The sequence below is a fragment of the Mustelus asterias genome, chromosome 15 (assembly GCF_964213995.1).
Source record: "Mustelus asterias chromosome 15, sMusAst1.hap1.1, whole genome shotgun sequence".
NCBI lineage: Eukaryota > Metazoa > Chordata > Chondrichthyes > Carcharhiniformes > Triakidae > Mustelus > Mustelus asterias.
The window spans coordinates 24,559,028-24,573,482 of NC_135815.1; the positions used below are offsets into that span (position 1 = coordinate 24,559,028).

Genomic DNA, 14,455 nt, shown 5'->3' on the forward strand with positions numbered 1-14,455 from the left:
TGTGTGTCACCAGAGGGAGTCAACATGCAGTTTCACTGCCTCAGTCCGTCCAATCCCTTATTTTTACTGCATCACTGTGGAAAGAAGTCAAAAGCCAGATCTGGAAGAGTAGGCTGCGTTTAGAGCAGAAAGACTTTCTTGGCTCCTGTCATGCAGTTCCATTACTTCAATCCCTCAAAATCAGTTTGATTTATTTGGCTACAGTAACATTGGCAAGAGCCTGGTAGCATGTAGGCTGGGCACTATCTCAGCTTGTGGTTTTGATCCCTGGCCTAGCAAATCAGTGAGGATTTAAGGTGGCACAGTGCCTCAGCCCCAGGGACCCAGGTTCGATTCCCGACTTGGGTCAGCGTCCGTGTGGAGTTTGCACATTCTCCCCGTGTCTGCGTGGGTTTCCGCCGGGTGCTCCGGTTTCCTTCCACAATCCAAGGTGTGCAGGTTAGGTGCATTGGCCATGCTAAATTCTCCCTCAGTGTACCCGAACAGGCGCCGGAGTGTGGAGACTGGGGGATTTTCACAGTAACTTCATTACAGTGTAAGCCCACTTGTGACTAATAAATAAATAAACTTTAAATAAATAAACTTCAAACTTTAAATAAAGAAAGTGCGAGGAAGGGGTGAAACTGATACAGCTCTCTCTTCCCTTCTTACTTCTGGAAGTTGGCAACCAATGCAGAAATGCCAGGCCTACAAATAAAATTCCTGTTCACAGGACAGAACTTGCATCTGTTCAGCACTTTTCACAATCTAAGACCCAAAGCATTCTCAGCCAATCATGTTCTTTTGCAGCATAATCACCATCATAATAATGAAGGGAACCACATCACATCGGAAATAACTATAATTTGTAGGTTATGAAGAAACCTACTTCTTTAACATTTCTAACATGTTGCATTCTCAGTTTGGAAAATTTCTACATTCTGTTGCCTTTAAACTTGAAAATACATCAGAATCCTGAGTATTACTCTGCCACCCTGTGGCCATGATAGTATATAACAGACAAAATCCATGAAAACCCCACAAAAAATGTTGTCCTTTCACTCAACAATTTCTCCTTTAGCTTGTCTCACTTCCTGCAAATATAAGGTGTGGCTGTGTGTACCTACATGGGTCCCAGTTATACCTGTCTTTTTGTGGGGTAGGAGGAATATTCCTTGTTCCAGTCCTACTCCGGCCCCCTCCCAGGACTTTTTTTCCTGTTATATAGATACTATATCAGTGCTGCTTCATGTTCGAGTGGACCTGGAACAGTTTAATCTATTTTGCTTCTAATTTCCAACCCTTTTTTGCCTTTATATGGTCCATCTCCGACAATTCCCTTCCTTGACCTCTCTGCCTCAATTTTTGGTGATAGGCTGACGGCCAATAGTCATTACAAACCCACCGATTCCCACAGCTACCTCGAGCACAGCTCTTCCCAGCCCATGTCCTGTAGGGACTCCATCCCATTCTCCCAATTTCGCCCCCTCCATTGCATCTGTTCCAACGATGATGCTACCTTCCAAAATGGCGTTTCTGACGTCTCTTCCTCTTTCCTGAACCAAGGGTTTCCCCCTCTACATTGGGGAGACTAGACACAGACTGCTTTGTGGAACACTTTCACTCAGTTCACAAGCATGACCCCACCTTCCATCGCTTGCTGTTTCAATTCACCATCTTGCTCTCATGCCCACATGCCTGTCCTTGGCCTGCTGCAACGTTCCAGTGAAGCCCCAATGCAAGCCTGAAGGAACAGCACCTCATCTTTCATTTAGGCACTTTACAGCCTTCTGGACTTAACACTGAATTCAACAACTTCAGACCATGAACTCTCTCTCTTCTCCGTCCTGAACCCATTTTAAAATCCAATTATCTGACTCAATGCCCCCACCACCCCTCAGGGCCATTTGTCATTTGTTACATTTTGCTTTCACTTGTATCTGCTACTAATACATATCTTACTTTTATGCCATTATATCAGCACCTAATCTTTAACATTTGTCTTGTGTCTATGACATCATTGTCAAATCTCACTTAGCTCTGACCTATTTTGTTCTACCCCATCTTAAGCGATATAAAATCCATTACATTTCTCCCTCGCTTTAGCTGTGAAGAATCATATGGAAACGTGTACTGTTTTTCTCTCTCTACAGATGCTGCCAGACCTGAATTTTTCCAGCATTTTCTTTTACAAAACTTCTGCCTCTCTCCCCTATTAAAAAGGTATTTATCATCTTGTACAGTGGCACCCTGACAATCTGCACACTTACAAAGGTGTAATTGATTGGGAAATGAAGCAAAAGCCTGCAGGACACTCATTTCTGGAGAGGATGTTTATAATGAACTCCAAAATTATGCCATTTAGACATCATGCATTTTGCTGATATCCTTGCACAACCTATACTGAAGTCATTCATATAATGTGGGCACCAGCAGCTTCTGTGACCCAGCAGGGTGAAAAAGTTAATTTGAAAAGCTAATCGTCTGCAAAAATGTTCAGGCCTCCCTGACTTGCAACGTTCAGAAACCTCTGCAGCAACTGTGCCAATATTTCTCCTCGATATTTTCTACAAAAGATTTTCCATAGCTTCGTCCAAGTATTGGATTGCTCTCTGACCTTCTACGCCTCAAGAGCTTTGCTTTTTCTGGATGAACTTGGGTGTTTGCCTGGACAACAGTTCCTTTAAGCAGTTGTTGGAATTTAAACACGAACTCAGCAATGACCAGCAGAGGGCAACAGACTCTTAGTTTTCAAATTTTACCATCCTCCATTTTGAAAGAATCGAGACATCAGCCAATGACAATAAACTGAATTTACTGAAGAAAAATGGCTGTAGATGCTCTATATGGTCTTGAGGAAAAATGGATGCCACGAGGAGTGAGGTGTGAGGAAAGGTGATGATAAATATATATCGGTTCCAGCAATGTAATGGCGAGACTTGTACAGCCAAATGCACGCATCCATCTTACTGACTCCAATAGTACTGAACTATAAATTTAAACTTGATGTAGCACAGGTCACAAAAAGAAAAGCAATGTGAGCGTAAGAAAGTTAGGCAGTACAATATGCAAGATGGATGAGCAAGAGCAACTCCATAGAAATACACATTAAATGACAAAGGATGCATTTGAACAAGGCAGCTTCATTGAATATTAAAGTTCAGACACTCCTGTTTACATGGGGGGGGGGGTCAGTTGCTAAGAGAGCGAGAGAGTGCATAACTGGGAATAGGTTGGCATGGTTCAGCACAGTTCAGTTTGGACCAGGGAGCGGCACGGGCTTGGAGGGCCTGTTCCTGTGCTGTATTGTTCTTTGTTCACATGTACTATATGTGGCGGTTTCTGGTTACGAATTGCTTTCTTTGGCAAAAAGAGATTTGCTTACATATAACTTTACAAATTGGCTGCATGCACCCTTATCATTAAAATTGAAGTCCTGCAAACACAAGTCACCATTGGTCATTTTTCTTGAGGTAGAGGTTGGCTTGGATTCCACCCATCTTTGGAACTATTGAAAACTGCCTGACTTCCCAGCCCCCATCCCACCAATACCAAAAATAAAACACAAAGGATATTTTTCAAGTAAAATGGTAGTAGGCAAACGGGTCTCTACAAGGGCCAACTCCATGAATGGGTATTTACAGCAAAGTAATACAATGGCAAAAAGGTCATAAAAAGGATACATGTTTGTAATGTCTGCAATGCGACACTCATCAGGTTATGCACTAAGTGGGAGGCTCCAACAGCTTCAACATTACCATTCAATCAAGCTTCAGCACACCACCAAGCATTTAATTTTACAGGTGTTTTCTTGGTGTTTGGGTGTCACAGCTGAGGTGTGTGCCTGTGCGCGCATGCCTGTGGGCACACGTCTGTGCACGCACCTGTGTGCGTGTGCATGCGTGCTTGCATGTGTGTGCGTGTGTGTATGCGTGCGCGCGTGTCTGTGTGCATGTGTCTGTGCGTGCGAGTCTGTGTGTGCGCGTCGGTGTGTGTGTGCATGTCTGTGTGTGTGCGCGCGTCTGTGCGTGCGTGTGCATGGCCGGGTGCATGTCTGTGCGTGTGTGCGTATCCACGCCTGCGTGCATGTGTCCACGCCTGTGGGCGTGTGTCCGTGTCGGTGTGCATGCATGCGTGTGCGTGTGTGCGCGTGCATGCGTGCGCGTGCATGTGTCAGTGTGCGTGCGAGCCAGTGTGCTTGTGTGCGTGCCAGTGTGCGCACGCGTGCCTGCAGTGCGAGCGCGCGTGCGTGCCAGTATGCATGCGTGCCAGTGTGTGCGCGTGCGTGCGAGCCTGTGTGTGTGTGCGTGCGTGTGCGCCTGCTTGCGCCCGCGCGTGAAGTGAGTCCAGGACAGCAGGCAAAAGCTTCTTTACTTGAACTGACATCATTGTGTTTATTGTTTGCAAAAAGCGTTCCCCAAGTTAACCATCAGTACATCAGAACGGCTCCGATGCACATCAACACCCAAGAAAATATCTCCTGCCTTTATTAGTAAATGTCATAAGATAATAAAAATATGAAGGGGGGGGGGGGAGATTGAAAGAGGGGGAGGGAGAGAAATCGAGAGAGAAAATATAAAATCATTGTGTACACAAACAGCATCTGCTCCATTCCCTGATATGAGTGACTCCCAGAGGGGCTATGGACAAGACGCCCACCCTCTCATATTCTGGTTATGTTCCTTCATCCATTTTCACAACAGAGGTCCAGAAATCCACAAGGATTTGCCTAAAACCTATTTGGATTCTGATAAGTGATCTCCCTTCCCTGTGACTAAGTGCAAGTCCATTCAATAAGCATGTCGATGAAACACCAGTTGGGCATATCCAAGTTCACATGAATGTTTCTCAACCTCCCCAAGGAATGGGAGGAATCAAATCCTAGGGCCCCTTTTTGGAGGTTCATTGGGCATCACTACCACCTACCACCTCACCCCTACCGTACCCCCATCCCCCATCACCATCACACAATACTGCCCTCCTCAAACACAGAATATCCAAACAACCTCCTAAAATGCAAAAGCCAGGTGCACGAAGAAAACCTTCACAAAATATGAATTATAGCCTTGAAGCTACAGGAGAAAAATAAAGCTGACTGGAACTGCTCCAACACAAGCAGGCCCTCACAATGACGAGTTAAAACAGGTCCAGGCAGAGTGAATCTCAAAACAGTAAATCCATACAAAATAAACAGCACCTTGGTACAAAACAAAATGGCATTTTCTCATGGAGCTTTTGGGAGGGCAGTAATGAGAGTTTGATGTCACAAAACATGGAGCATGGGAATAGGTTGGAATAGCTGCAATGCAGAGGGTCAGGCCTATGCAGAATGGATGCCTGGGATACTTCTGATCAGTATTTATAAAACAAACAGAATACAATTTCCGATTGAGCATGCCCAAGTTGACAACTGGACCACATGATCAGTGCAGAGAGTGCACTACGTGACCAGGTCCTGAAATTGAGGAGCAGTGGCAGCTCTGAAGGGCACGGCAGTCCAAAAGAAGTTACTGTTTAACCACAAACTAGCAATACACAAGGAAAGCTGCAATGCCTGTGCCGCAAAGTAAAAATCCAGGTCTGATAACTCGACTTTAGTTTCTACTTAAAGTCAGTGCGGTTCCTGGCCTTCCTGCATGAAAGGTGGAAGCACAGAATCCCTGGTCAATGTAAAGTTACTGACAGAAATCAGAATGGCACATCGAGATATAAAAATTCACTTCTGCCCTTCAAGGTTGGTGAAGGCAAATCTTAGAATAATGCAACAGCAAATATCTTTAGACATCAGTGACCTTTAGAAAGATAGACAAGGCAAGAAGAGAAATCAATGTTTTTTTTAAAACACAGGAATTAACATGCACAAAATAACTGTACATCAATCTCAGATTATCAAGGAAAGGGCGTTTTCTGTACTTGTTCACCCAAGAGAATATTTGTAGTTCTGATCTTCCAGGCTTGTGTCTGGATAGAGTATTTTAAGCACCTTAGCTGAGTGTGGTATGGTGGTTACAGGCATTTCACTGGTAATGGTGATGGGGAAGGCTGAAGCAGGTTGATGATGATGAATCAAGAGCATCACACACAGCTTTGCATTACATTAAGCATAAGATTCCTTATGATGTTCAGAGTAGAACAACTGAAAATATTAATTTAAGTGTAAAATTAAGGACATTAAGTGTTATGTACCCAAATCACGTAGATAAAGCTGAGATATACATCAGTCATGATTTAACTTAATGGAAGAACAGATTTGAGGGGCTGAATGGCTTACTTTTGTTCCTGTATTTCCAGAATGTGCAAGTACCAAAATGATCCTCAAGCCTAACGCTACAACGTACAACCAAGGAACGGGAGTTAATCAAAAATCTCTCTCACTCTGCCTTAAAAATATTGTTTCCACTGCCCTTTAAGGAATAGAGTTGTGGAGACTCACGACCCTCAAGAGAAAATCTTCCTCCTCTCTTTGATAAATGACCCCTTATTTTTAAAACAGTGACCCCTAGTTCTAGATTCGCCAGCATGTGGAAACGCATCCACCCTGTCAAAACCCCTCAGGATCTTAAAGGTTTTTGATCAAGCTGCCTCTTACAGGTATATTTCATTCCTTGAAAAAGGCAACACAAAACAGAAAAATGTGATTGATGGGGTAAGTGGACCAGGTTTTAGCCCAACTAAGAGCATCAATATCAAAAGATAGTATTGTTCACTGTTAGGCTAACAAGAGGAGAAAATATTGGAAATATAGAGCTGCCCTGTCAGTCACTAAAAACCAGAGAGATGATTATTCCTGGTGTAGATGTGCGGGTTATTGAAGTCTACTCCAAAGATGTGCGGATAAGCTAAATTGCCCTAGTGTCAGGGTGAGTAGCAGGATAAATGCATGGGGTTATGGGGATCGGGCCTAGGTGGGATTGTTGCCGGCTCGATGGGCCTAATGACCTCCTTCTTCATTATAAGGTTTCAATGAGATCTTCTGTCAGACCACTAAAATATTAACAGATTGTCATAGGAGGCTGAAAGACTTGCACATTTCAGGAATTTAATTTTTTTTTCCCCACAATGTTTCAAAGTCTGCAATCTTTTTCTCTATTAAATATTACAACTAACTTATGAACACACTCAAATGGCGGAGAAGCCAGCAGCAGTTATAGTTGGCTCAACTGTGGCAAATGCTCCTATAGGAATTAGGCTTATTGACAAAAGCTTCCACAGAGCTAACTGTAATTTAAATTAATGTCAGGTTGTAGCATAAAGGGACATTTTTCACATATAAATCAATAAAGGTGACATTTATTTCCTTTAACATAGTTGTGTAATATTCTCAGATACTATCTTGTTCTCCCAATTTAAAATTCCCATTGTCAGTGAGGAAAGGACACATCCCCAAACCAATACAACATAAAATCAAATTCATTATTTTGTTCAAACAAGCTTCGTTCCATTACTCTGGGACAACAAATACTCCTCTCAAGTAGGTTCACATTTCGTGGTTCTCGAGGCATTTATCCCCATTCTGATCCCTCCAATACCCTATGTTGTCAGACTCCTTATCCGCCATCCAGTCCTGGATGGGTCAAGATATCCTCCAATTAAATATCAAGATGACAGATGTCATTCTCTCCAATCTTTGCCACAAACTTCATTCCCGTCTCCCTCTCTCTGGCCACTGCAAAGCTGTTCAAAACACTGACGTTCTATTTGACTCAGCTTTCAACCCCATATTCTATCACTAAAAACAACCTACTTCCATCTCCATAATATTACCCAGCTTCACCTCTATCCATCTGCTGTTCAAACCCTCATTCTGTTACTGACAGACTTAATTATTCAACCACACTCCTGATCAGTCCCCAATTTTCCACAAACTTGAGCTCATCCAAAACCCTGCTGCCTGTGCCCCATTCACCCATCATCCCTTTGCTCATTGACCTACACTGGATCCCAGTCTGGCAGGGCCTCAGTTTTAAAATTCTTATCCTCAACATCAAATCTCACCATGGCCTTGTCCTTCCCTACCTTCAGCATCCTCCAGTCAACCAGTCCCCAGTTCACCACATTCTTCCAATTCTGGCCTCTTGTGCACATCTCCCATTCCTTTGCCCTACCATTGGCAGCCATGATTTCAACTGTCTTGGCCTTAAAACTCTGGGAATTCCCTCTTCAAACCCTTCTCTCCACCTTTAAGATATTTCTTGAACAAGCTTTTAGTCACATATTCTGAAGACTACCCTTTTCTGCTCATTTTGTCCCATTATGCTTCTGTGAAGTGCTTTAGAATGTGTAATAATGGTCAATGTAAGTGGTTGGTCAAACTCAAGTCCCAGCACCTAACAGCTAAAGTTTGTTTCCTTACTGCAGTCAGGGCAAAGCCATAATTTAAAGAGAAGCAACCCAAGCTTTGCAGTTATTGGTTTTCTAAAGGACACTGTATACTTCCTTCAAAGCCTCAGGTTGTTTTCGAAATATCAACAAACACTGTCGGGAATTTCTAGCTGAACGCAAGAGAAGATATTTGGAGAAGATTGCATCAAGGGAAATTTTAAACAGTATTTGCTGAAACACATTAGCTCACTGACTAATTGTTATCCCGTCACAGCAGCTATCCCAATTCACCGAAACTGCCCGCCCATTCTCTGCGGAAATTGCAGAACCTGAAACCTGCTTGAACTAGTCAGAATGGGAGTGCCTATTTAAGATACACTCATACACCCCTACGGCAACGTTCCTTGTAAAAGAATGATTGCAGAAACTTTTGCATCACTGTTGATGAAAAAAACCCAGAGGTGCTTTCTACTCAAAACACAAAGACAAAGTCAGCATGGTTTCTGCTGATCGCACACTAATAACCATTTACAGCCTCTCAACCTGGAGAAACAAGACTGCTACTGTTCAGAATCATCTACGTGACTGTTCATTTGTTTCCTTTTGAAGTGTTTAAATAATTGTTACTCCTTCCTCTTTGGTAGAGCAAGAGTATTGAGAAACAGACGCACAAAAAAGCAAAGGCCACATGATCTAGAGCAGAGGTTGAAGCAAGTAGTGGCTGAGCAACATGGAGTAAAAAAAAAATCCCAGTCTGCGCTACATTAATGATCCCAGCTCAGACAGTAATAGGAGCCCTCCAAACTGGCTTGAGGGAAGATAGTAGGGAAACAAAGGTGAGTACAAAAGATACAGCAGACATGAAACAAACAGGGCACACACACACCTCAGCCCACATTTATGTATGTCTAAAATGCACGTGCAAAACAATTAAACTTAGCCTAAAATAAACCCTCATGTAGTGTTTTGTATGGGCTGGGGGTGGTTGTTGGAAATGAGTTGTGGCACAAATGTACAGAAGTGGCAGGGTAGGCTCAGTGTGAATTTGGAACAATGGAAATAGGTAATTCTGGCCAAGGTGAACTTCTTGGTAGCTGCTACTCAACTCAACCAGAAGAGTGTATCAAATTCCTTACAATGTAAACATGTTTTAAGGGCTGTGGGTCTGCGGGTAACTTATCACAAAGGCACTAAATAAATGCAACCTGTTGTTGCTCATCTATAAAGACACAAATTTAACCCACTAATCCCCCTAACCTATGTATTTCTTGGGACACTAAGGGGCAATTTACCGTGGCCAATCAACCTAACTGGCACATCTTTGGAGTGTGGGAGGAAACCGGAGCACCCGAAGGAAACCCACGTAAACATGGGGAGAACAAGCAAACTCCACACAGTCACCCAAGGCTGGAATCGAACCCAGGTCCCTAGTGCTGTGAGGCAGCAGTGCTAGCTACTGTGCCACCGTGCCGCCCTTAATTACATAACTAGTGGCCATCCTTGGTTTTGCTCAAGTTGGATTATATGCTTGTTTTATATAATCCACAATGTATTATTGTGCTAAATTAAACTATGTTCCTTTAAGGCTTCTAGTGTCAGTTGTAAATGGAAGATTTTGATTTGGTTGATTTCAGGTCAAAGATTACAAGATTGGTTTAAAAGCATGCAGCAGTTCAAGGTTGTATCTGTAAACACAGTCAGCCATCCTCTAAACAACATCTCATTTCTTGTTTCGCTAAATATACTATTTAACACCATCTTGTTATCCTCATAGATATTGCCCCTTCACTCGATTGTTTGTATTAAAATTCAGTAAAAAGCAAAATTCAGGGAACAACCACTTACTCCCATTTCTTTATTATCTCTAATATTCAATTTGAACACGTTATGCTTGTAAAAGAAAACATCATTGGCACCACCTGCCCATCCAGCTCAAATACATCCTCTTGTAGCGAACTCTTTGATAACAGAGGATTAACTACCATCACAAAGGTCTAACTAGCCTAAACTATGCTCGATTTGAACTGTCAGCTCGAATGTTGGTTAGAAGTTAACAAAGAGGGAGATGGTACAATGTTACATTACTCAGCTTCATTTAACTCTGCATCATTAAACACTGTTAATACAAAACTGCCCAAAATTGGAATAACCTGTGCTGCTCAATCATTCCCCAACACTGCCTTTGGGATTTTATTGACAACTGCCCGAAAGCTATTTACATTGCGATTATAATGGTTAACACTGTGATAATCTTGGATTCAGGGCCCACACTGGGAACACTGATAATTTTTTGCTTGCTCTCTTATTATTATAAAGCTAGATGATTTTTCAATCTGCAGCTCCTAACCATTATTATAAGTCATACAAAATAAGGTAGATCACATTCCCCCAGAGGGTCATGATGGTTAAATGTACATCCCTTCATAGAACTACAACACCAACTTATATTTACTGTAATAAAATGGCCCAAGGCTCCTCGCAGGAGCATTACAAAACAAATATGACAAAGCCACATAAGGAGATTATCAAGTCAGATGACCAAAAGCTTGGCCAAAGAGGTGAATTTTAAGGAGTGACTTAAAGGAGGAAAGTGAGGTCGAGCGACGGAAAGTACTCCAATATTCTAGGGCCCAGGTAGCTGAAGGCATGGCCACCAACAGTGCAACAATTCAAATTGGGAACAAACAAGAAACCAGAATTAGAGAAGCACAGATATCTCAGAGGATTGTGGGGTTGAAGGAAGTTACAGAGATTGGGAGGGGCGAGGCCACAGACAGATTTGAAAACAAGGATTTTAATTTGATTTATTATTGTCACATGAATTAGTATACAGTGAGAAGTATTGTTTCTTGTGCGCTATACAGACAAAGCCTGTAGAGAAGGAGAGGGTGCAGAATGTAGGTTACAGTCATAGCTAGGGTGTAGAGAAAGATCAACTTAATATAAGGTAGGTCCACTCAAAGGTCTGATGGCAGCAGGGAAGAAGCTGTTCTTGAGTCAGTCGGTACATGATCTCAGACTTTTGTATCTTTTTCCCAACGAAAGAAGGTGGAAGAGAGTATGTCCGGGATGTGTAGTGTCCTTGATTATGCTAGCTGATTTTTCAAGGCAGTGGGAGGTGCAGATGGAGTCAATGGACGAGGGGCTGGCTTGCGTGATGGACTGGGTTTCGTTCACGACCCCAGTCTTGGACACAGCAGGAGCCATATCAAGATGTGATACAATCAGAAAGAATGCTCTCTATGGTGCATCTGTGAAAGTTGGTGAGTTGTGGCAGACATGCCAAATTTCCTTAGTCTCCTGAGAAAGGAGAAGCATTGGTGGGCTTCCTTAACTATAACGTCAGAGTGGGGACCAGGGCAGGTTGGTGGTGATCTGGACAACTAGAAATTTGACCATTTCCACTTGATCCCCGTTGATGTAGACAGGGGCATGTCCTCCACTACGTTTCCTGAAGTCGGTAAGAGATTATTGTCGTCACACCAGTTCACCAGATTCTCTCTTTTCAGTATCTAAAATATGTTGCTTGAATGGGAGCCATTGTGAGCACAGGAGTGACAGGTGAACAGAACCTGGCACAAGTAGCACTAGAGTTTTGGATGATGTCAAGTTTAGAGGGTAGAATGTGATTCACCAGTCAGGTATGCATTGGAATAGTCATGTCTAGAGATAATGAAAGCATGAGTGAACCAAACCACAAAGACTGGGCAGACACAGGCATGAGTTAGTAGAGGTTAGCTCCTGTGGCTATGATGATGATGGCAGATATTTTAAAAGCCAAAATCATAGCAAGGCTTGTTTCTGTGGCAGTCAGCATGATGGTTCTACAGGCTCTTGAGTAGTTTGGTACAAGAACTGGTTTGGAGGAGGCTCCTTATTTATTAAGCAAAGACAAATCCCCAAAGCAAAGCAATAGCCTCCACATTTGCTGAGTTTATGGTGATTAGTCTGTCTCTTAGTCTACAGATGGACATTCCTCGGTAATGTGCAGCACTGTTTGTTTCTTTTGCTGAGGCCCCAGCAGTGAAGGTTGGCTGCAGCGGGGCCCTGTCCTGAAACGATTTAGGAAGGACCACTCTTGCCATGGTAGTTCAAAGCCTACCATTTGACAAATGGTGTTGTCACAAGTGATGTTAGTGACTTGCTGTGTTTTGATCTACTGGAGAGTGGGCTCGGGTAGAAGGAGGCACCTTCCATTATCCATTGTGGTCAGTGTTGGATCAATGCAATTGACTCAACGTGTAAACTGAAGGAAAAAGTTAATATAATATCTTGCTTCTCGTCCTTGGTCAGTAACCTGCTTACTAAACAGTCATGAATGTTGACAGCCAAGAGAGGACCAAGCTTGGGTAAGATGCCCAACCATTTACACCTCCGTTGAATGCACTAATGACTTCACCTCTGGGCTGTGGCAAAGAATGCCCATTTTTGGCAAGGCACCATAGGAGAGTTGCTAGTTATATAACTGGATACTTTTAAAAAATAAAACGGCTTACCTCTCCTCAATCCTATTTTTGTCCATCAGTGGTTGTTTGATCCACTGGTTGACGAGCCGCTGTCCCTGAGGAGTTTTACATTTGTTCAGTAAACCAGCCAATGACTGTGTATTGTTGGCATCTTCTGATGAGCCCTGTGACAAAAACAATATTACAGGGTCAGATCCTTCACCCTCGCAAATGTTTTGTGGCAGTTCCTCACCACAATATTCTATTCATAACAGGAACAGTACAACACTACCTTTCTTAGAGATCCATTCAAATATCCTGATCACAGTCAAAATAATGAAATATTGCCAAATATTTACTGATGATTTGAGTCAGAAACATGATGATAAAACACGAGAAATACCTAATTATTTGTCTTCCGTGTACTTTTTCTTCCCGAAACTTCCAGAACTTAAAATAACCGCAAACATTGTGTATCATTAACTGATGTGGAGATGCCGGCGTTGGACTGGGGTAAGCACAGTAAGAAGTCTCACAACACCAGGTTAAAGTCCAACAGGTTTATTTGGTAGCAAAAGCCACAAGCTTTCGAAGCACTGCCCCTTCATCGGGTGAGTGGGAGTTGTGTTCACAAACAGGGCATATATCGACACAAACTCAATTTACAAGGTAATGGTTGGAATGCGAGTCTTTACAGGTAATCAAGTCTTAAAGGTACAGACAACGTGAATGGAGAGAGGGTGAAGCGCAGGTTAAAGAGATGTGTATTGTCTCCAGCCAGGACAGTTAGTGAGATTTTGTAAGCCCAGGCAAGTCGTGAGGGTTACAGATAGTGTGACATGAACCCACGAACCCAAGATCCCGGTTGAGGCCGTCCTCGTGTGTGGAACATGGCTATCAGTTTCTGCTCAGCGATTCTGCATTGTCGTGTGTCGTGAAGGCCACCTTGGAGAACGCTTACCCGAAGATTAGAGGCTGAATGCCCATGACTGCTGAAGTGTTCCCCAACTGGAAGAGAACACTCCTGCCTGGTGATTGTCGAGCGGTGCTCATTCATCTGTTGTCGTAGCGTCTGTATGGTCTCCCCAATGTACCATGCCTCGGGACATCCTTTCCTGCAGCGCATCAGGTAGACAACGTTGGCCGAGTTGCAAGAGTACGTACCGTGTACCTGGTGGATGGTGTTCTCATGTGAGATGATGGCATCCGTGTCGATGATCCGGCATGTCTTGCAGAGGTTGCAGTGGCAGGGCGGTGTGGTGTCGTGGTCACTGTTTTCCTGAAGGCTGGGTACAACTAGCAACAAACAGACCAGTGTCCGCAGCAAACTACCCAGCCTTCAGGAGAACAGTGACTACAACACCACGCAACCCTACCACAGCAACCTCTGCAAGACGTGCCGGATCATCGACACGGATGCCAGCATCTCACGTGAGATCATCATCCACCAGGTACACGGTACATACTCTTGCAACTCGGCCAACGTTGTCTACCTGATACGCTGCAGGAAAGGATGTCCCGAGGCATGGTACATTGGAGAGACCATACAGACGCTACGACAACGGATGAATGAACACCACTTGACAATAACCAGGCAAGACTGTTCTCTTTCTGTTGGGGAACACTTCAGCAGTCACGGGCATTCAGCCTCTGATCTTCGGGTAAGTGTTCTCCAAGGTGGCCTTCACGACACACGACAATGCAGAATC

At 43.4% G+C, this 14,455-nt stretch overlaps 1 protein-coding gene across 2 annotated transcripts in view; it reads right to left on the minus strand.

Annotated features, from left to right (window-relative positions):
• The window catches only part of msh2 (mutS homolog 2 (E. coli)), a 70,351-nt gene that overhangs the window by 40,322 nt on the left and 15,574 nt on the right, over nt 1–14,455 (minus strand). The window contains exons 1-2 of one of the 2 annotated variants that reach the window (XM_078229659.1): nt 13,150–13,235; nt 12,798–12,931 (exon numbers count right to left, since the gene is read on the minus strand). In XM_078229659.1, the coding sequence (XP_078085785.1) occupies nt 12,798–12,823 (26 nt within the window). In that variant the 5' untranslated portion in view covers nt 12,824–12,931; nt 13,150–13,235. Of the gene's footprint in view, nt 1–12,797; nt 12,932–13,149; nt 13,236–14,455 lie in introns of those variants that run through there. The other variant, XM_078229658.1, reaches the window with a different exon arrangement.